Source organism: Mizuhopecten yessoensis, unplaced genomic scaffold (genome assembly GCF_002113885.1).
Source record: "Mizuhopecten yessoensis strain PY_sf001 unplaced genomic scaffold, ASM211388v2 scaffold7473, whole genome shotgun sequence".
Classification (NCBI taxonomy): domain Eukaryota; kingdom Metazoa; phylum Mollusca; class Bivalvia; order Pectinida; family Pectinidae; genus Mizuhopecten; species Mizuhopecten yessoensis.
The window spans coordinates 703789-727925 of NW_018407065.1; the positions used below are offsets into that span (position 1 = coordinate 703789).

General features: G+C 38.7%; 1 protein-coding gene across 5 annotated transcripts in view; it reads left to right on the forward strand.

Annotated features, from left to right (window-relative positions):
* Positions 1-23579, forward strand: part of LOC110453595 (zinc finger homeobox protein 4-like) — a 322724-nt gene extending 299145 nt beyond the window's left edge. For all 5 annotated transcript variants that reach the window (XM_021502588.1, XM_021502589.1, XM_021502592.1 and 2 more), the window contains 6 exons: positions 11221-11361; positions 11762-12139; positions 12501-18014; positions 18369-18482; positions 18743-18931; positions 19314-23579. In XM_021502588.1, the coding sequence (XP_021358263.1) occupies positions 11221-11361; positions 11762-12139; positions 12501-18014; positions 18369-18482; positions 18743-18931; positions 19314-19990 (7013 nt within the window). In that variant the 3' untranslated portion in view covers positions 19991-23579. The remainder of the gene's footprint in view (positions 1-11220; positions 11362-11761; positions 12140-12500; positions 18015-18368; positions 18483-18742; positions 18932-19313) is intronic.
* The last annotated feature ends 558 nt before the right edge of the window (positions 23580-24137 follow it).

Sequence of the window (24137 nt, forward strand, 5' to 3'; positions counted from 1 at the left end):
ATAATTCCTTCCCGCAGCACACACACTATTTCACAACAAACCTTCCCCTCATAATAAACCCTGTCTCCAACAGCTCCTGTCTTAAATACACCTGTCTTACAACAAATTCTACCCCACCCCCTTTCCCAACAATAACATCACCTCCCCCCTCCTATACACATACAATAAACCCACCCCCTCCCTACAATTACTCATATACCGAACACTCTACCTTGGGTCGGCTACTGTGATGTTGTTATACTTACATCAGGATGTTATATTAGACAATATTACAATTAATTATTGAAACTAATTACATACTTAAAACACAGACAGAATTGACAGGTTACCTATGTTCATCGCATCATTGACTGACAGCTATTTCTGTATATTAGCATTACAAAGACAGGCTGGCATGTATTGATAAATTCATGGAATTGTTGTCGGACAGAAGGTACTAATTAAGTACATGTATTTGGGAGTGAGTTAAAAGTCTTGACCATCCATTAGACAAATTCCTATGAGAGGTCAGCTGGAAGGTTAAACTAGCTAGGTTGATGGGAGACAGGTAGACTATTGATCGAAGATAACCAAAGCAAAGGTCCTCTTGATTAAAATTATTTTGACACAAATTATAAATGTGGCTTCCTGTGTATGAGTGTTGTGGAGGGTAGGTGATGGATCAGCCGATCTAAAAACAACACTGGAGCTGGGGCTCAGTATAATGTGGAGTGGATACCAGCCCCAGGTAGGGATGACTAAGTGTAATTAACCCACTATAATTGGCAGGTCCGCATTACCTTGATTAATGGCAAATGAGGAAAAAATAGCACTCTCCTTTCTACAAAGTTCAGAAGAATGAATGGGGGCTAATTTTGGGGTGTTAAGTATAGACTGGGAGATTGCCTATAAAACAATGTCTCATTCCCAGGGTTACAATTCTGCCTTTGGCTCACAGGTGTTATGTAATTGACTTACCTGCAAGGGCTTACCTGTAATGAAATGTCACACCTTTAATTGGACAGCATTGTTTTCCCTCTGGCCACACTGTCCATTGTTCAAAATCAGAATTAGCCATCTTCATTTTGATTGGCCAGTATAAGGTCACTAATTGGTGTCCATGTTGCTATAACTCACTAGGTGTCTGGCTATCAGGGACATGAACAAGGACTTGTGAGTTTTACTCAGCTAAACCATTCACAACTCAAAGCACCATAGAATAGACACAAGATGATTCCTCTACTGCTCAGTAAGACTTTATATTTGTACCTGTACTACAACTGTCATTTAGGAGAGGTGTTAGTTGTATACAGACACTGAGGTTTTATATGTTGTGTCTCATTTTGATGATATCTCAAGTTGGATTATTTCAGTTTATAAACAGGATATGTTGAGCCAAGGATATATAATATATATATACATTGGCAGATTCAAGTTGAAAACTGCAATTTTTATCATTTCATGGATCTGATTTTATTTTTCAAATATTAAGGATAAATTTAGGTTTCTCTAGGGAAGGGTTAAAAACTGAAATTGTGGCAACTTTTTACCTGTATAATTATTTGTATATCATTGACATGGAATAGCGCTCCTGGAAATCTTGGTCTGTCTGTGGTTCCAGTTATAATTACGTCTGTACAGGTAGGAATAGATGCTTGATGTGTTTCAGACTTTGCTGTGATTTGTACATTAATTTCTGTATTGATAACTGCTCTGTTGTCATGGTAAAGGACACAACTTGTCAAAGCTAATGAGCTAAAAGTAACGGTTTACTATTTCACACATTGCTACATGTAATGTATTAGTATTGTTGATATGTTCAATTCTATACCTCGGCGACCTATTTAGGTTGTGTGATAGTGTTACACAAAATGACCAGACGTGACAGACTATTAATAAGTATGTACTTAGCTGTGGTAGGATGAAGCTAGATTACACCAGAAGACAGGCTCATTCTGCTAAAAACTGTTCTGAGTGAAAATAAGAATAATTAGATTTATGGGTATGTAGACTTACATGTAATTTTTCCATTATTGATTTTTCAGTCTGCAAGTCGTGTTGTCATGAAATTCTCCCCAACAGTAGACTTTTTATATGAATTTATGTTAGAATAAGCAATGGTGGATAATTCAATTCTTATGTTAGCATATTTTCTACTACAATCTGATTCATGGAAATGCTTGAATATCTTATCTGTATCGGTTATAAGTTTGTAACAATGGGAAGTAGTATGTGTTGCTTGATGCACAGGGAATAGATAACCTGTATGGTATTTGTTATCATTCTGAGTCAATAAATGGTCAGAGCAATGACAGGGTCAGCAGATATTCTGTGGAGTTCAGCCTCATAGCTTTGCCAGCAATATTTTCAAGTTTAATTGCAGAGATATATACATTCTATAAATAGGTTAGGTGCTGAGGAGGTTGGTGGAGGTAACTGGTGCCATTTTGTTTATGTGTTAAAAGGAAAACTGAAGATAACAATCTCATCTGAACCACAAAGGTTAGAGATGGTATATTCTCAATGGCTGCATGACACCATCATAGATTGTCTGCTTGCTAAAGTCGGCCATTTTGATGACCTGTGGTAGAGTAGTTTGATCTGTCTGACATCCCCAAATCATAGACCCATTCTTGCATCCCTAATGTTGCTTATTGGATAAGCCAAGCCTTTGATCTGGGTGGTACTAATACAATTGTAGGGGTGAAGTGGAGCGAAATTGTCATTGCTTCCTCCGACATCCCATAATATTGGCGCAGACAAACGTAATGGATTATTATCTACACAGTTGATGAATCATGAGGTTTTCATTACTCTGTCTTAATTTCTGAGCAGTATTCCATGTAAAGTTTTATCATCCAACATACAAGTAAAATTTAAACTGTAACTATCATATGAATACGATAATTGTACGTTGATTCAAAACACAAGCTCATGGTTATGGTCGGTGAATACCCATGAGTGCTCGGTGCAGCCATGTAGAACTTTCGATATCACTTGGTCGTAAAGATTTTCCAGATAATTCAAATTGGTGTTTATGAAATGGATGTAGGCATATATATATGATATATGGATATATATATATAAAGTATTATTTCGTTTTGTGTTTTGCATACAGATGTCTAGCTCTGTGATAATGACTAGACCCTACCAGGCATCAGGTTGATATCCTAGTGCTTCACACTTCCTCCAACTTCACCACTCCTACATTCTTTCATTAACTAGCTGTCATAGATTCTTAATGATTTTCTAGTTATGGACACCAGAAAATAGCAATGTGTAGATGAGCTTGGCATCTTTTAATTGTCTTGCACGTTCATTAGTCCAGGCTGCCGACGCCTTAATTGGAATTTTTTATTGTTAGTATTTACTTGTCGGTTGTTGTGAATGACAAATTACATAATCAATGTTTATTGCTCATATCGATATTCATTATCACAGTTCCATTTTTGTCCAATTCTTGTACATACAGGAGCAGGGTTTTTATATTATTTTTCACTTTTTATCATTTATGACTATTACGTCTGTTGGGAGCGAGAGTATGGCTGACTAGGTAGCTATGTATTATTGATGTATATATATCAGCTAAGTCTCTGTTCCATCACCGTTTATACTTTTCTCTAGTCATTACCAATTCATCTGTTCTCATTTACTAACCGTATCTTTACCCCGTTTATTGAAATGCAAATTTCGCCCATTTTTCCTGCATCTAGCTATATAGGCCAAACACATATCACATGACTAATGTCGTAGAGGTTTAATAGGACGTCTGAATACTTAATGATGCCACATAATTTGATTGCAAAATAATTTCCAACTTTGGAGCAGATCGAGATTGACGCAAGGAACCTTTTATAGGTTGAACAGTAATCGCTATCGTTACAATGGGAATAGACATCAGTCAACAAATTGAGAAATAATTTTGTTTAATATTTCGACATAGGATGCAAAGTTGGGGCTTGTAATTGGCATTAAGTAGTATGTGTGCCATTGTGTGCTGGCTGGGAGGAGTCTCAGTTACAATCTACTGTATATATACAGACCAACTCCACTGCCAAACAATGAAGGGATGCTGAATGCTTCGGTGATGGTGACCGCCTTCATTAAAAGGCGACCACCATACCATGAGAGATGATACAACCAGCTTAATTTTCTACATCAGGAGCAATTACATAGAATTGTCTGGCAATTACAGGCATCCTGGTCATTAACTTTTATTATCCTTCAAATCTAATTTACCGAAAATAAGGAAATGTCTCATATTTCCATAGCAGTGCTTGTTCCTTCTTCCTCAAGCTGGTCACTCTGGTAACATAAATAGTAATTTTATCAAAATGGGAAACATATTGGATAAGTTGGTAGATATATGAAAATGCCATCAACAGGCTAATAACTGAGAAGGTATTTTGATATATAGGTCTCCAGTTATGCAAGTTAAGAGATGTACAATTTTCTTAGCTCCAGAAATCAATAGAAACTGTCTGTACAAGTTAATTATAACCAAACTTCCCTTAAACTGGTAACAAAGAAAGCTGGCTTATAGATCAGGCATACATAATTGTATTACGTATATAACCACCATACAAGGTCATAAAAACACAAAATAGCTGAGGAGAAATGACTACATTGATCGCTTCAGTCTAGATACAGAGACAGAATCATGATGCTTTATAGACACATAATCAGTGTAGCAAAAATGCCATCTGACATTTTCCAATATTGGTTTTTATTGGGGCAGCGTGAACTGAAGTCTTTATTCTGACCTGGACTGTGATTTGTGTAATAAAATAAAACAGATTACGAAATTATCAGTTCACGACAGGTTGGCATGCTACTTGTAAGATGGGTACAGTAATAATGCTCCCCCACAACTTTAACAAATGAGTGTACCTGGCTGGCCAGACATAATGATAGAACAATCGTCTACTTACGACCAGCAAGCGCCATCACTGGCCAGACGCAGTGCTCACCAAACCTGGACTTGTCTGCTCCACTGTTGGGCCGCTGTGTAGTCGTATTAAGCACTGTCACACAAATTGTTTTCTGATTGCTCTGATTACATGAATTTATAAAAAAAAAAATCTCCAAAAAAAAAAATCACCATAAAACTTAGCCATTAAAAATTGGCCATCCGTTACTGTTGTACGGATATAAAGCCTTTCTCTCGAGCTTTGAATGCAATTTGCCAGTCTGATCGGACAAGATTTGATATGTCCTGGATGGCTTATAAAACCTTGTGGCCCCAACACTGACACTTTGCTCACTTTGCACTTATAGCACGCCTGTGTTTTAACCATTACAGGTTGCTCACTGTGTTTGACAATAAGATGTTCTCTTGTTTCTGTGTTCAACCATTAGATGTTGTGCTCTCATCCCTGTATCTTGACAATAAGATGTGCTATCATCCCTGTATCTTGAACATTAGATGTTGTGGTATCGTCCTTGTATCTTGACCATAAGATGTTGTGCTGTCTTTCACTGTATTTTGACCATAATATGTTGTCCTATTGTCTCTATGATTTGACCCTTAGATGTTGTTCTTTTATCTCGTGTTATAATCATAAGATCTGCCATTGGACTCCAGCACTTTACATAAATACAGCATCTTCTACTTTTAAAAGAACTGACAGCTTGAAAAGGGTTATTGTTCTGTAAGAAAACAATTCCTTCTCAGGCTGACAAATGTACTTTTCAAAGAATTACAAGAAATCCTATAAAATTAAGAACTAAAAAGTTGACAAACAATTTCAGTTCTTATTGTCAAAGACATTGATTTGACTTTATAGAACTGGAATACCAAATTAGGTTAGATCTCATTTAGTCTTGTTGGTATGAATGTTTCTGTTTGGAGCACATAACTGGCCAGTTTTTACCCATGATGCTCTAGCTTTTTATTTCTAATTGGCTAGGAGATTCATCATCATCGTTGATAGTAAGACCAGGAATAGAATCAATGGGAATGCAGACTGATTAGATTATTTCGGCCTTTTAAGGGAAGAAGTCGGGCCAGCTTTAGTTATAATTGTTGCAATTAGGCAGTTGCAATATCAAGCCATTGACTTGCAATCACTCGGAGATGTATTATTTTCCCCATCAAGTACAACACTAGCTCGGCCTAATCTGATGAACTTTTTTCTCCAATCGATATCTCTGCCATTAATTACTAGATGTCTATTCCATGGAATTTTTGGACAGAAACGAAATTTTCTAATCCGAAGGGAAGGTCTTTTGTCTCGGGATGTAGAGCAGAACAAATTGAAGAAGAAATAATCAAGTGCTCCGGTTACTGGGATATTATTGTGCAGCTTTCTGCATTGCCGTGGTATCTTTCGCAGTGCCTCGACAGAAAACAATGTTGAAGCCGTAGAGAAACCCAGCGCTGCTATATTGGATGAAAAACTGTGCAGACAATGTCAGTAAACTGTCTGCCCCTAATTGCAATTTTGTTTGTTAGTAGGGTAATTAGATTAATGTAGATTGCCGATCTCTAGGAATTGATGAAGCAGACCATTAGTTTTGTGAAACAAAAGCGATGCCTTTCTGCCGCTGCTGCCTGTGCCATCAACCTTCTGGTGCAGTAGTCAGCAGAGCAAGCAGATGTCCCATTGTAAGCTCATCAGGGCCATGATTTAGACAACAGACAAGCAGCAGAGAAGGCAAACAACAAATTAGGACAGAGGAAAAAATGGACAAATGATATGACCAAAAAAAGCTGAAGAAGTGATTGTTTTGTGAGCTCATTAACAGCAGTTAAAGACAAAAGAATTTCCTTAATTGTTTCGAATGTTTCAGTACAGTTTACAGAGTACATTTTCTGCACCCTGTGGTGCATGTTACAGCACCAGGATTTCACAATACATGCATAAATCTCTTATACTTGTATTGTCAAATAAGATAGGTCTATAGGACATGATGTCAGTATGTATAAAGATTAATTTTTTAGAGGGTTATGTCAATAATTTTATTTGTATTTTTTTTCAGTAAAAATTAATTCCTGAAAAAGTAGAGAAAAATACTATTATGTGAATATGTTAAGACCTGCGACCCTAGGAGCGTAATGGGTATTGGTACTTGTGAATAGGCCTGGTAGATAGTGTTGGGCTATGATAGATATGGTGGTAATTCTCTGGAGTAAAGCTACTGAACTGCTACATATCTATATGTCACGAGGCCAGGTTACAGATTCCGGCTCCCTACAAGGAATTACATGTACTGGAATTAGTTTAAATTATAAATTGCTTCTCCTATGATTAGAATATACATGGTCTGAGGTACAAAACTGACTGTATAGCCCCTAAGCTAACTTTCTAATGCAGATGTAAATTTCGCATTAGATGATAGATGATTATCACAATTGATCTATTGATTTTTCTATGTAATTTCTTTTTTATGGAAAGAGAGAATAGATGCAATTAAAGCTAGTTCCAGCGCTGTGCTACGAGGCTGTGCCTTGACAGACGCAGGCATGTATGTCTTATTCAGACTGCCTGAGACAATAGACACAATTACACAGTATAACCAGCAATGGAGGTCGTAAAGCCTGCGCAATTTTTTATGTCAATGAAATGAAATGACTGAATTAAAAAAACGACAGCAAAAAGATAGAGAAAAATCCGAATGGTTGCCTTGCTGACGTTGAAGTACATCTACTGGTCTAGAACTAATGATTGGGTAGAAAACATGGAGATTGTTCCTGACAGCTCACAGATTCCCTGCTCTCACGAAAGGTCAAGACATGTCTCTTATCCTTCGTCCATTAATTAGTGGGTGCTCACTTAAATACAAAAGCTGGTTTGTGTTTATACAATTACCAATGCCCAACACAATTGGTAATTAGTAAACCTTCTATGCAAATAGCCAGTGTCGATTCTGTTTAAGTCTCCCTTTGATTCAGTCTTCAATTTAAAACCACTTTGGACGTAAGGAGCTTTTGACTCAAAGTGGTTTTTACAGGTCAAATCACGTCTGTTTTGTTTTTTTAATTCGTAAACCTGTACTTAGGTAAAAGAATAATGAATATCAAAGTCTATGGTGTCACCATTGTTTGCAGAGGCTAAAAAATGACCAGTACCTTGTGGTGGAGATTGTATCAATACTAAAGAAAATGTATGTGAATGGGAGAAGATTTCCACGTCATTACACTGATCACAATGACATATAATTTCATTAATCCTCCTACGCATAGCAACAAAAATACCAGAAAGTGATAGCATATCTTTTTTTCTGATTGGATTTTTATATATAGATATACTGTCTATATCAAAAATATGTCATGATTTTATGAAATATTGTTGTGGGCGGGTTTACTCGGGAGCTAACTGGAGCAGATGATGAAGAATTTGCAGTTTTTCCTCACAATCACAGTTTTAACAAGTCGGCATTCTTGATTCTTGCTTATCATGCTGGTTTACACTCAGGAATGGTAATATATGGTTTGCAAGTCTGGGATATGACTAGGAGGTTACCGTGTATTTGTGGGAGGGGCGCAGGTTTTTTATTGGGTAACCCTACCAATGGTTAATTCTACCAATGACCAGAGTTTTGTGGTATATCAACAGGAGATATCACTTGTGGCCACACAGTTGTATGCATGAGTTAGAGAGGTTAGAGGGTATTAATGTATATCATATAGATAATGGGGAGGGGGATCACTGGCCGAGTATCAGGGGGTACATGTATGAACAGGAGCCTGAGGGGGTAAAGGAATGTACTTGCTGTGAGAGAGGGGTCATGCAAAGGCTATCGAGGGTAAACAAAAAAAGATTAATTTGCTTACTGCATGCTGCATACTCATATTAAAGACTGCCATTATCTTGAGAATCGTTATAAAATCCTGGCATCTGTTGCATTGTCAGCCTGACAGGGGTCAGCGAAGCAGACTGTATCAACTTTCCCCAGATCAGACAAACACTCTGATTGGTGGATAATGCTACTGGTCTTTTGTTTCAAACCAGAATGCAATTTTCCTAAATGTGATCTTTTGATGTGGTGGAAGGTGGAATGAATAAAAAGCATCTGTAGCTTGTGTGTGTATGGACCCTATGTACTAGCCCTCCCTCTTGGATTACAGCTGGTGTAGAGTTTCAAAAGTGATAGATTTTAGCAGCACTGCATGAATCGAAATATTTCGAAACAAAAACAAAAATCATAAGTTAGTGAATTAAAGATGGTTTTAAAAAAAGTGACTTTCTATATGCGTTTATTTACACATACATCACACAATGTGGTAGAACAATTCTATATTTATAGTTTTATTTCAAATCAACATTTGTTAATTTCAAAATTTTGACAGTTGCATAAGAATATATCTTTCGATTTAAAAACCTGCATTATTCATCAAAAAGATGAATTTCTCGCTGTGTTGTCTAGCCTGTTGATAAATATCACCAGAGGAGTTTCCAGTCCTCTAACTTTGGAGGATACTGGCGTGGTGAGGATTCCCAAACCACTCTCAATCTCCATTTCAGCAATTAATCTGCTGATGTAATTTAAATTGAAAGTTTTTCCCAGATAATTCTGTATACAGAGACACACAGTTCAGCCATTTTCTCATGAATTTTGTAAACTACTTTGTTTTTGATAACTTGAATCTGTTTCTGTCTTATCAGGGAAATTCAGATTAAAAGCAGTGATAGCTGGTGTAACACTTCACCGACACATAAATCACCAGGCCTAGATCTACACACTGAATGGGCCTTGCAGCCATATTTAATGGCGCACACTTTCACCGAGGGATTAATGAGGCTAGAGGAGGGGTGAGGGCGAATGTATCAGTTGATTTTGTCTTTAGGTATACCCTAAATGAAGACCATTTGTAATGGGAGAAAAATGCTGACCCGTCCTTGAAAAGACTTGTTTTTGTTAAAAAGTAGCCAGGGTTTGAAATGTGCTCCTTTTAATGACTGGGTGTTTGGTTTCTTTTTGTATTGTTTTGTAAATGGGCCGGGGCTAGGCTGTCATATCATTATAAGCTGACAGAAGAAAATTTCATTTGATTACAAAGAATTATGGGATGGTTTCTTACTTGATTAGGGGGCACCCCACAGGTGATATCTTTTATATTAAATTTCTTTTTCTGCCAAAGTTAGTTTAAAGATTTTTATCTTTTTATCAGCGTACATAATAAATGTGGGATTTTGCTTGGACTGTTGTTGATCAGCTCTGACTAGAGTGAACAGGTGAATTTATTTGCATAAATAGGACATTATAAAATTGTTCTTCACCTGAGCTGATCTCTGAAGTTATAAAAACTTGGTATAAAAACATATAAATGGAAATTGTTGTTTGATGAAGCGTGAATCCTTAATTTGTCTCTTCCTGCGTAATAATGATCAAGTTTCTCCCAGGATATTGTTCCTCGGCTACAATGAGCCGGTTTTCCTAGATTATAATTTAGCTACAGAGAGTACGGTCTTATTTCACCTGATTACTGTACCAGGTGAGTGTTTGAGTCAAGGTAAGGGCTGACACCCAGCCACTTCCCACGTTACTGTGATCCAGGGTATCAAATGAATAGCCGATTCAGGTCGGCTTTGTTTTCCTCTGAATTCCTTAAATACCTGTTAATAATTGTCCCTACAGCTAAATGGTAATACTTTCCCAAATAATTTGATCAGCCATTGTCACTCCGGATCTGAGTAGACACAGTTTGCATCTAAGTGTGAACATCTTACCAGGGTACAATAATTAGGGGGCCACTAGTAGGAAAGTGTCACCCCATTATTGTGACCAGTGGGGTACCAGTTAGGGTAAATTTAAAGTTTGATAAATAGATTTGGTTGTTTGTAGATTTGTTTTAATCAGTGAGTTGTTTGTGTACCTGTGTGACGTGTAGGTGGTGTGTTATAAAAGATGTTTACTGTCAGGTGAATAAACTGGTTCCTGTTTCTGTTAGTTATAGTTACGTAACGATTTAGGAATAAATAATTAACATGTGTACCCGGTATCTTAATTAGATATCTAAAATTGTTTTTTAAATGTTACAAACATTTTTAAATGAGTTGTTTTCTGGCTTATAATCTGTACTTTACTTTTGCATGTTAATTAGTACATTCAGGGTAGCTGCAGGTACTACAGGTAATATCGATGTCATTAACATAGCAGGTGTGTAATTAGTTTTAATTAGTATTGAGTTAATTTACAGGTGAGAGATCAGTGTCACATTGAGCAGTATTAATTAAGGTAACTTAAAAAGGTGTTAACGAGATGGGGTTCCTAACGAGACTTTTTATTGTGTTACAGATGGGGAAGGCGAGGGAGAGGAGACTAGAGCTGTAGTCCACGACAATGAACTACAGGAGAGAAAAGCTGATACTCCCGGTCTGTACAATAACAACAACCCTACCACAAAGTCTGTCACCGTCAACTCCACCAGTACGCCAGGTAAGTCTCTACCAAATACTAGTTATACTTAACTCATTCACCCCTGAAATTTCATGATGAACTATGCCAACCTTTGAATTGGAAGAGCTCAAATGTGTCTTCAGGGGTGAATGAGTTAACCCCACCTCCCATCCTCCCCTAAATACTTCAAACACTTAACACTTACCAGCCTTTCCACTGCTAGTTTTGGTATTGGGCGAAGGGCAGTAACTCTTATATCAAACTTTACTTTTCTGTGACAATATAATGATGTAAACAAAATCAAACAAAAACTCAAATATTTGATAACAAAATCAGTTGTCTAAACAAAATTGTACCTCAGAGTACAATAATAATTTTCTTTCAGGTTTATTGGAGTAGTATTTCAATCCCCATTCAATTTGAGTTATTGTTTTGACAGAGTCCAGTAACACTGAAGGAGGAGAGGAACACATCCATGTATGTCCCTACTGCGACTACAGCAGTGTGAACGAGGTGCGACTCCAGGCCCATATTTTATCCCAGCATTCACAGCAACCCAAGGAAATTTGCTGTCCCCTGTGTCAGGTAGAATTCAAGGAAAAGGCTCGCCTTGAAAAGCATCTCACGTCCATGCACAACGTCAAACCAGAGGGACTTCATCGTCTGCTTTTGATGGTCGACAAAGGTGATTGGATCATGCCTCCCACAAATGCCATCGGGCAGTCTTCCATCATTCCTCAACTTCCTGTCGATGAGTCGGAGGAGATAAACATGGAAGCTCTGGAGGCTGAAGCTGCCAAGATTGCGGCAGAAGATGGTACGTTTATTTCTTAGTGTTGGAACCACCCTACTAGTAGGGAAGGGTTCAACTTCTGTCGTCGGGGACAACTTGTTTCAGTTAAACCTCTAAAGATGGTCTTAAGATAAAGATATATATATTGTTTATTTACAGAAAGAATCTATTGTCTACATCAAATTTGGTTTATTATTTGTGTATGTGAAATGTTTTTTGACCAGCTTTTCATTTAAACAACTTTTATATTGAATCAAATTGTATTCCATTTTTATCATAAAGGCATCTTTTTTGTATAAAGAATGTGGTGTTATATCATTGGATGAACATAAGCTAGAAACTATTTGAAACAACCAGTCTAATTGGTTTCCTTTTCGTCTTGCAGCTATTGACACCTCTGCGGCTGCTGACAAGATTAATGATGATGATCAATACCGATGTCAAACCTGTTCAAAGACTTTTTGTAACATTGATGCTCTGTATGCTCACCAAAATGAGCTTGGACATTTAGAACTCAAGCAAACACCCAGGGGACCAGGATACTTGTGTTGGAAAAAGGGTTGTAACCAGTACTTCAAAACAGCCACAGCATTACAGGTCCACTTCCGTGAAATCCATGCCAAAAGGCAACCTGGCACTGGACTTGAAAGCCAATTGTATAAATTCAGGTGTAATCAGTGTAGCCTTGCTTTCAAATCTCCTGATAAGCTCCAGCTTCATCAACAATATCACCTCATCCGTGCTGCAACCAGGTGTAACTACTGTGCACATTCGTTCTGCTCTATAGCTGCATTAAGGAAACACATTGAAACTGATCACACGGAACTATCAGAGGCTGAAAGGGAGCAACACAGTGCTCTTCTGAATGAAAGTTCAGCAGCTTTGACCAACTTAATGCAGACTTCAAGGCTGGAGAAGGTTCTGGGTGGTGGCTGTCCATCCTCTCCCACTGAGGGCATGACAAGTGGAGTTCTTAATTCAGAGGAGTCTCCAGATATGGCAACAGATTGTACAAAGACTGATGTGAATTCCAATGAGACTGGAGAGAAAGGCTTAGTTAAGTCAGAAATAATGGACACAAGTTCCAATGAGGGGATCAACCTCTCTATGGACAACGGTGATGAGAATAGTGCAAGTTCTCCTGAAAGTTGTACAAAGGAGGATGGTATGGATGTGAACTACAAAGAACAGCAATTCCTGGAGGACTATATCAACAGCCAGGCCATTGCTGAGGGTAGCTATGAGGATCCCTCACGCAAATACAAATGTCATCGTTGTAAATTAGCATTTACTAAACAAAACTATCTCACAGCTCATAACAAGACCTTGCTTCATCGTCGTGGGGACAAGCTAAGTTACCCCATGGAGAAATACCTGGACCCCAACAGGCCATACAAATGTGACGTGTGTAAGGAGTCGTTCACTCAGAAAAACATCCTACTGGTACACTACAACTCTGTGTCCCATCTTCACAAGCATCGTCAAGTGTTACAGCAGGGAGGTTCTACCTCCTCAGCATCATCCCAATCACCCCAGCAACCACAGACGCCACAGCCTCCTCCAACCCCCACAGAGACCATAACCACCTCATCAGATCCTTCATCGCCTAGCAACCCAACCTCAGTGTCACCTGTGTTAGCAGATTCTGACAAATCCAAGCCATACAAGTGTAATATTTGTAAAGCCTCGTACAGTCAAGGGTCAACACTAGACATTCATATCCGGTCAGTGGCCCATCAGACCAAGGCATCCAAGCTTCAGGAACTTGTACTGACTGGACAAGTGGATTTGTCTCAGCCTCTCATTGAACAGCCCAATGACAAGAACATCTCCCCTCAGCATCAAAAGAAGATCCTGGCTGAGATACTGCAGCAACAGCCCATCATGTCTGCCAGTAGTAGCCAGCCACTGATATTCCCAGGTATCACAGCAGGCATTTCTGGTATCACCACTGGACTTCCACCTATGTCTTTACTTCCTGGACTGCACCACGTCGTCACGACAACAGCACAGAACGGTTCATTGTTAGAATCTGTGTCTAGTCAACACTTCTTATCTGCAAAAACATCGCCAAACGAAACCACAACATCGTCATCATCCAATCATCACAACAACTGCCAAGATTCACCATTGTCATCGAATATCAAGAAAGAAAAGGGTCTAAGCATTAAGAAGGATCTGGAAAGTTCTGACAGCATTACATCCATACCATTTAGTGTTCAGTCTCAGCAGCACCAACAGTTGGTGATGCAATCCTACCTCAGTCAGCAGGGTCCAAACCCTGGTCCCATGGCCATAGCAACCCAGTCCCAGGCAGCCATCATGAGGCCACGTAACTTTGCCAGTCGTTTGAAGACTCAGGTCCAGAGGAACCTTTTGGAAAACATAGGATTTGAATGTGTGATGCACTTCAATGAGTTCAACCAACGCACAAAGCCTGTAATGAAAATAGATGAGGAGGAAGTGGAAGGAGAGAAGAAAGAAAAGGAAATGGAGGTGGACCATGATGAAATGGTTACTGTTAAAACTGAGAAGGAGGAAGAGGTTGCTGATTCTTACCTGTCTGACTTACCTGAGCTTAACAAGTGTGTGTGCAGCACGTGTCTGAAGGAGTTCTCTAGTGTGTGGGTGCTCAAGGCTCACCAGGAGGAGGTCCATAAGGAAGTTGTCCCCATTGACATGATTGAGGACTTCGGGGAGAAATTCAGATGTGATTTGGAAAAGAAGCAACCTAAGGAGACAGACGTTGTGCCCATTCCTTCTTTCCAGTCGGAGATGTCAAATGGTGCACAAAGCAATGAGGCACCAAATGACAATAACTCTAGTCATGAGATGCCCCCTCCTCCTCCACCCCCTCCCCAGATGAGCCCACACATGGACCTTTCATCAATCATGCCAATGCACATGCCATTTGCCATGGCAATGAATATGCCCTTTGCTATGGCAATGAACATGCAGCCTCCACTCATGCCAATGATGTTCCCACTTGGAACAGAGAAAATGATGTCCCCGGCAACGAGTCAATCTGAGAACAATTTGCAACAACTACAAAAACAGCAGCAGCTTGCTCAACATGCTGCGGCCATGCAGAACCAGAAGAGAGCTCGCACCAGGATAAATGACGAACAGTTAAAAATTCTCCGTAAACATTTTGACATCAATAACTCACCAAGTGAGGAGCAGATACTGCAGATGTCAGAACAGTCCGGACTTCCTACAAAGGTCATCAAACATTGGTTCAGGAACACGCTGTTCAAGGAAAGACAACGGAACAAGGACTCCCCATACAACTTTAACAATCCACCGTCAACCACACTAGACCTAGAGGAGTATGAAAAAACAGGAAAACTCCCAATGATGGAAGATAAATTACTCGATGATGAAGTTATAAAGAAAGAAGATGAGGATGACATGCAAGTTCCCATGGAAACAAAACTTTCACCCTTAGATGTCACTCCTATTATTCCTAATCCACTGCCACTGTCACTTCCACTACCACTTCCACTACCAAGCATCCCAGAGATAAAGACTGAGCCGCGCAGTGTAGAGCCTCCGCGGCCTCAGACTCCAGAGATGAGCGACAGTGGTGAGAGTATGATAAGTATGTCTGGAGCGCCATCAATGACATCAACACCAACTCCAAACGCATTCATTCTACCTCCCATTGCTCCTTGTAACACTGAGGAAATCCGACCTCGATTTGAATCATCATCATCATACTCCAAAAGAGCTAACCGGACACGGTTCAGCGACTATCAGGTTAAAGTGTTACAGGAATATTTTGAACAGAATGCTTATCCAAAGGATGATGAACTTGATCACTTGTCAAACATCCTGAACCTCAGCCCAAGGGTGATTGTGGTATGGTTCCAAAATGCCAGACAGAAAGCAAGAAAAATCTATGAGAACCAGCCACCATCTGCATCTGATACAAGTCAGGAAAATCAAGCTTCACCCTACAACAGAACTCCTGGTCTCAACTACCAGTGCAAAAAGTGCTCGGCTGTATTTCAACGATACTATGATCTGATTCGCCACCAGAAAAAGTCGTGTAGCTCAGATCCTAGTGAGAAGTCACAGACATCCATAAGTATGACTGAGGACGACAGCGGCGACTCGTGGTCCACCTTTTCACAAGACGATGCCAACCAATCAGAATCTGGCTCTGCCAACTCCCTAGAACATTCCGCAGACAGAGATTCAGAAGGAATTAAGTACAAATGTGAGAAATGTTTGCTATCATTTGAAAGGTTTGACCTTTGGCAAGAGCACCAGAATGTTCATACCATGAATCCGAGTCTGTTCTCCGACCTTCAGTCAAACAGTGCTTTTGGTGTACTGCAGTCAATGGCTGCTGCCCAGCAGCAAGAAACAAAAAACGTGCTCAAGAGAAAATTGGAGGAAGAACGAGAGGAGGACATGTACGATCAACCGAGGGACAAACGTTTACGCACCACAATTCTCCCAGAACAACTTGATTACCTGTACCAGAAATATCAATTGGATTGCAATCCCAGTCGCAAACAGCTTGAAAACATTTCCAAAGATGTTGGTCTAAAAAAGCGTGTTGTGCAGGTCTGGTTTCAGAATACCCGGGCAAGAGAACGCAAGGGCCAATACCGTGCTCACCAGCAGCTGATTCACAAACGCTGCCCGTTCTGTCGTGCATTGTTCCGTGCAAAATCAGCATTGGAGTCTCATCTTGCGACCAAGCACCCAGAGGAAATGGCAAAGGGTGAAATCAACATTGATGCCATTCCTGACGCAGCCATCGAGAGTCCAGGTGGTTCTCAACTCTCCCCTGGCTCCCTCATGTCCCCGAGCCTCATGTCCCCGAGCGCAAACTCTGTCGAGCTTAACCGCCTCATGTCACCACCCAGAATGCAGTCCTTCCTTCCCATCATGCCACCATCCAGCATGCCAATGGGAATGACTTCTCTTGGCGATCCTCTACAGCTTTCAATGAAACAGTTCTATGAGGATTCATTCAAGAAATACATGACTGAGTTGAGTACTACTGGTCGTCAGAAAGAGGCTTCTGTTACGACACCAACAGAATCAATGCCCACACCTTCCAAGCACGAGACTAGTAGCAGCAGTAGTAGCAACCCCCGACTAAACAGCAGTACTAGCGATTATGAGGCACCACTTGACCTCAGCAAGCCTCTAAGGGTCAATACTGACACAGAGAAGTCTTCTGACGGTGCCTCAACAGACCTTAGTGACAGAAGTACAGAGGGATATAGTTCATCTCGCAGGTCAGACGAGATGTTCACCAGCAAACATTCCCTAAACGATAGTTTTATGAGTAACAAGGAAGGGAACAGATCGACATCTCCCTCTCTTGAGAGATCCGCTCACCTGACCCCACCCATGGGTAAACGCTATCGCACCCAGATGACAAGTGTGCAAGTGCGTATCATGAAACAGATCTTCATTGACTACAAGACTCCAACAATGGCTGAATGTGAGATGTTAGGAAGAGAGATAGGTCTGCCGAAGCGTGTGGTGCAAGTTTGGTTCCAGAATGCCCGTGCGAAGGAAAAGAAACATAAGTTGACCATAGGTAATAGTTACAGCAATGTGGACTTCCACAAGCCCCCAGAGGAATGTTCTTTGTGTAAATTTAAATATTCCCACAAATATACAATCCAGGACCACATCTTTACCAAGAAGCACATAGAAAAAGTAAAGGGCTTCGTTCAGAACCAGTCGGATAGTGAACGTGACATTACCTCGCATTCGCCCATCTCTGACCCGATACGGCAGCAGAGAGACATGGAGAGGATGAGGAAGGCATGGGATGAAGCTACAGTAGCGGCAGCCTCCCAACCTCACCTGTCACAGCTCCAGGCCATGGGACTCAACGCACTGGGACTACCCTCCGGATCCATGTCAGGTAGGCTGTTTACACACATCCCTACAAGTTAAAGCTGTTAATATGTGATTTTACTTCTCAAATTTTAAGTGACAATCAATGTTTTTGTAAAAGTATTAATATACATAGTAGATTTATGAAACACACTTTAAATTTCATAAAAGTCAGATGGAATGGAAATGCGGTTGAGATTCTAATGCAGATTTCCCTACATATGAAAACTAACTTAAATCTTACAACCTTAAATAGAAAATACTTTAAACAAAGCCTTCCTTTATTGCATATGGCATGAGCTAATGCCATTTCCTTAAGTCTTATATCAATTGTTAATTGTTTAGAACATATTTAACGTATGAACTTGTGTATATTTTACAGGCTTTAGTGGGTCATATATACCTAATGACCTTATGCCGGATGTGAAAAAACCAGAGCCCAAGAAATCTTCTGAAAAGAGTGCTGACAAGAGGGAGGGAGGCAAAAGGACACCAGGTATGTAACACCTGTATGGTAGACAACTTGTTAAGGTCACCTGATTGTCTTAAAGAGGAGACTTTACCTTCAGTAATATTGAGATATGTATTTGATACCCTTTTAATTTAAGTTTGTATTGAGAAATTAGAGATTACTACTACACATTGCTTCTGGTAGTTTATTTCAACTGAACTAGATACACATATGAGTATACATTACTTTTTATATACATCTTTATATCTTTTCTTTAAATTAATGACTATCCTTATGTATTACAGTTAAGAAGGAGCCAACCTCCTCTGCGGACGTGCAAATGTCCCTAGCCAACCTGAGTGCCCACCTGATGTCCCCGATGGCTGGCATGTTGCCGGGGTTTGACCCTAACATGATGCCATACATGTATCCCGGGTTACCTAGTTACCTCCCAGGCATGGGTATTCCCTTCCTACAGCCTGGACTTATCCCTGGTACGTAACCATGGAAACAAGCTTTAGATTTTATTACCGACATTCTGACCAAATGATCTAATGTTTGTTTGATAATAAAACATTTTCATTCATCAGAGCATACTCTATAAAACATTTTCATTCATAAGAGTATACTCAATATCATTTTATCTTAAAATAATTTTTCAAGGAAAGAATTGTATTTTCCCAAATAATATTGTGCATGTTGCCCTTAAACGAGACGACAAAATACATTCTATGAGTCTAGTTAGTTGTACCAGTGCTACCGGGAGAATTTGTTTTAAATTGGCAGAGGACAAAAATTTGATGTGGTGAAAAAAAGTATGGTTTACAGAAGTATAAAATGTACACGTTCTTACCATTTCTATCTTGTGTGTTCCAGGTGCAGACCCATTGTTACCGTATGATCCCCTCACATTTGGAACACCTCTACCTTTACTCCAAATTCCACATCAAGCCATAAAAGATGTTGGTGTTAAACTGATGGAACCCAAGGCAACGATTGCTCAATATACACAGGACTGCAAGTCCATCTCGAGTCTGCGCTCTCTGGTGCGTGGTGTGGACTACAGCTGTGCGCGCGAGTCCACTGTCGATGTGGGCTATATCTGTAAGAAATGCCAAATGGTGTACCCTGCCAAAGAGGCATGCGTCACGCATCAGAGAACCATGTGCTTCCCGGGCGGCAAATATCCAGACAATGTGAACCCAATGCTGAAACTGGAGCAGATTCAGTACGAATGCCGACTATGTACTGACACATTCTCCACTGTACAGGAGTACAAGTCTCACTGTCAACTTGACTCACACATGGCCAAAACAGCACGTCTCACACAGAAATCATCCTCATCGTCATCATCGTCGTTGGCCAGTGTGGTCAAACCAGTAGACAGTGGTTTATCGTCCGAGAAAAACATCACCAGGCCATTAAGTACAAAGTCTCCAAGCTCTTCCAATAACTTATCATCCTCCCCTTTGCCAAAAGCTGATGCAAGTTTAAATATATCAGGTTCCAGTAGTGTAGTTGAGGATACAGCGGAGGAGATGAACACAGACTAAATAAACGTGGGCATCCTGTCACAGACTTTTTTGGTCTATCCCTAGCGGTTTTTTTCTTCTATTTTTTTTTTAGTTGCTTTAAGCAAAGTGCTGTAATATTTCCAATGCTGTGAATGAATTATGAACATTGACCTTTAATCTTGATGTAGTTGTGAACATATCGTGACAGTTGTAGGTGATGTCAGTCGTGGACATTTCTGTTATAGGTCCTACTTATGTTTAAATGTTCTATAGTATCTCATATTAAATATGGAGATTATGTTAATATGTTATATGATAATGTTTATAATTATCATCATATTTTTAATTTTTTTTTTAGATACATTTAAATTGTGGTAGAGAAAGACAATGCTAAAGTAGAGATATGTAAAATTAGCCTCAATTATTATAATTAAATCAATAATTTTCATAAAATTTTTATACATATTTACAAGTAGTGAATAATCGTCACTGAAAGTAGGCAATATAATGAAATTATAATACATATATATATCTATATGATTAATAAGTAGAGTATTATAACCTTGTAGCGGGTTAGCTACCATTGTAGAGATTTTTGTGTAGAAGAACTTAACCACACACCATATTTCATGAGTTTAGAGAAAAATAAAAATTGAGAAATTTACCCAAGAGGCTGAAGTTGTTATCAAAAGAAATACACGTATATGAAATGTATAAAATCAGTTGACCTTCATGTAAAAGCAGCTATAAATATTTGTACTGGTACAATATCAGGGCTCCCTGTTTGTCAGCATCAGTACCGATAGCCGAGCATTTTATCATCTCCGTCAGCTAAGGGAGACAACACAATGATTATACTACGGTGTTGTGAGAGAAACAGAAAGTTGGTTCAATATTGCCATTTACTCCGATAAGCATTTTACACACTAAAAGTTGTTCAATTATTGTCATTTAAGAAAACATGTTTAAGTCTTTTTAAGGGTGTTCATAAAGTCTTCAAAAGGTTCCACTATCTAACCTACATTATCCTTTATGTCATGCTTTTAGATTGTTTTGACATTTTGTTGATGAATCCTATAGATTTGTTTATTTACAACTTATAGGCTGGTCCGCCCCTCTGGTCTGCCAGTTTCCCGCTGTTTTTCAGAATCTTGGTTCTATAAATAGTTTTACGACTCTGTAGAGGTCATTATACACTTGTTAACTATATGGTTTTTTTCTATCTTTGTAGTCTGTAGTAAAATAATGTTTCAGATTTCAAAGAGTACAAAAAGTATCTATAACTACAACAAGAGTGAATACATGTAGCCAGATCTAATGTATCCTAGTATCCGGTGTGGTGTGTCCATGACATGAGAATTCTGTTGTCACCATCAATTATGTTGCCTAAACAGATAGTTATACCATTAGAAACAATAGGCACCATTCATCAAACAGGTATCTCTTTTGTTGAGATTATCTTAAGAAAATAATTAAACAGATTACTTTCATAAACTGAAATACTTTAAAGCATTAAAATAGAAATTTTATACATTGTTGAAACTTTTTGTGCACTCTGAATGCTGAAGTAGATGCATTTTGTATGATCACTGTGTCCCCTCTATAGTAGGTTATGGTGCTGTATGTTACATACAATTGAATTGGTCAGAACAGAGTTGTGTGTATGTTATCTGTGACTGGATTGGTCAAACTAAATATATCTTAAACAGATTGGTTGATGCAGTTTTATCTGTATATTATGTATGACTTGATTGGTTGATACAGATGTATCTGTATGTTACGGATGGCCTGATTGGTCAACACAGAGGGGTGCCAGTTATTATTAGTGTTCTATATGGATCTTCTTCTATTGTTGATACCTTTGTTATTGAACAAGATCGTTGTTATTTTTTCCTGTTTTACTATATCTACATTGTGATCATTTATAATTAAATTTAAATTCATCTTGATAGTCAGAGCGCCAGTGATAAAAAGTTTTATTCCTAGTTGAAGGTTTGTCATATATGTTGATAGATATAACCCTGTATGTCATCCACATTTTTTTCTGTTACCCTAGTAACAGTTCTTTGTTCCATGTCATCCATAATTGATCCCTAAATGTATAAATTGTAACGTCTTTAATCCTTGTAATCCCCACATCAGGATATTGATGAGCCCCAGTCCCTGCAATATTGCAATGTTGTGTATTCTTCCCCAACCCCATCCCCTCTTATAATCCCCATTTATGAAAAACTTTTTTCTTTAAAAAAAATATATCTTTAGACATTATCGATATGAGCTTGTAGTTGGCCATTTGTGAAGCTAACGTAGCAAGATTAGATGTTGATCGTGTATATAAGTATTTGTTTTAGAACATATCTACAACCCCATGTATGTGTGTCGTATGTAAGTAATCAGTACGTATGTACTTGTATGATAGACAGACCACATATCTTACATTAATATCTTATACTTCCATTTATAATCATTCATTGATGAACTGCCCAGATTAATCATTGTTTATTTCCAATATCATTATCATGTATACGGTTAGCCTGTTATAATGTCGCTGGGCATGGCTGGTTGATTATTAGAATGATTGTATATTAGATTGATGAGTAATTGAGATGTATACCTACATGTATATATATTGATAAATTAGGGTAACGCAATGGTGATGATGTAATATTATTATGAAGTACCGAATCGGATCTCAGATCGACCATTTTTTTCTCTCTCTTGTATAATTATGATTTTGACCTTGTGAAGTGAAATCCTAACCTATCCCTTTTCATTCTGTAGCCTTTGACCTTTGATCAACTTGTAGTTTCTCAATTTGACCTTTGACCCTTACAATATATAGTCCCCATGTAATTGTATTTGTCTGTTTATGCAGACAGAACATGCCATTCTTCTGGAATAGGGGATATCAGGTACTGTACACTTCAGGAATCGTGTAAAGCGTAATTGTACTATATGTAGCTGTGTATAATTGTCTGTTAGAATGATGTTAAATACTTCCTTTACATATATAAATTTAACTTTTTTTCATTTATTCATTATAGCATTTCAAAGTCCTTTTTTGGGGAAATTCCTATATTTAGTTGTAGGGACAAATAAAGTCCGCCGAGTATCTGCCATCTTGTACGGTACTTATTTAGATTCCCCCCTTTTATCCCTGACATCTTGACAATGAACTCTACTTTCCATTGTCTAGGGCCAAACTATAACAGATGTTGGGGATCAAAGGGTGGCATGTTAGATCATTTTTAGACTGTCTATAGGAGTTTTTTTCGTTACAAATTGCAATCTCATAGCGTTGTTACATTGTTGTATCTATGTTAAACCTCAAGTTAAGGTGCTGATCGCAAGTTACCCCGTAGGAAAAAAGCTTACAACGTTCATCACATTGTGACTTTTTTCTGCTTTTTTATTTCTGTTCTAGTTTTTTTTTCTGATGGACAGAATACAATTTTGTTCTATTGAATTATATTTGTTTTGCTATATGTAGCAAGCAAGCAGTCAATGTTTTATTAAACTTTTTGTCCTTTTTTTGGGTACTGTTGACTGTTTTAGACATTTTAAGAGAAAGTTACATGTAGTCTGCTTTGCAAATATAAAGGAAGAAAATAAATATATCATAATGATACACAAAGTGTTTGATTTTTTTTCAAATTTCTGCATGAATAACAACGAAATTGACAATATTTTCATACCCCCTTAATGTCATGTGAAGTCATACTCCCATAATGTTATGTGAAGTAACACTCCCATAATTTCATGTGAGGGAACTACAACTTGATCAACATGAAATTGACAAGGTGACTCCACACAAAATGAACAAAATGTGACTCCAAATGACATAAAGGGATGAAGCATTGCACATGACATCAAGGGAATGTGACTCAACATGACAAGTTAAAAGTTTGACTCCACAGACCATAGGGTGTGGTTCTCTCGGTCATGGAATGTGACTCCACATGATGATTTGAAAGTTGGACTCCACAGACCATAGGGTGTGATTCTCTCGGTCATGGAATGTGACTCCACATGACAAGTTGAAAGTTTGACTCCACAGACCATAGGGTGTGGTTCTCTCGGTCATCGAATGTGACTCCACATGACGAGTTGAAAGTTTGACTCCACAGACCATAGGGTGGGGTTCTCTCGGTCATCGAATGTGACTCCACATGACGAGTTGAAAGTT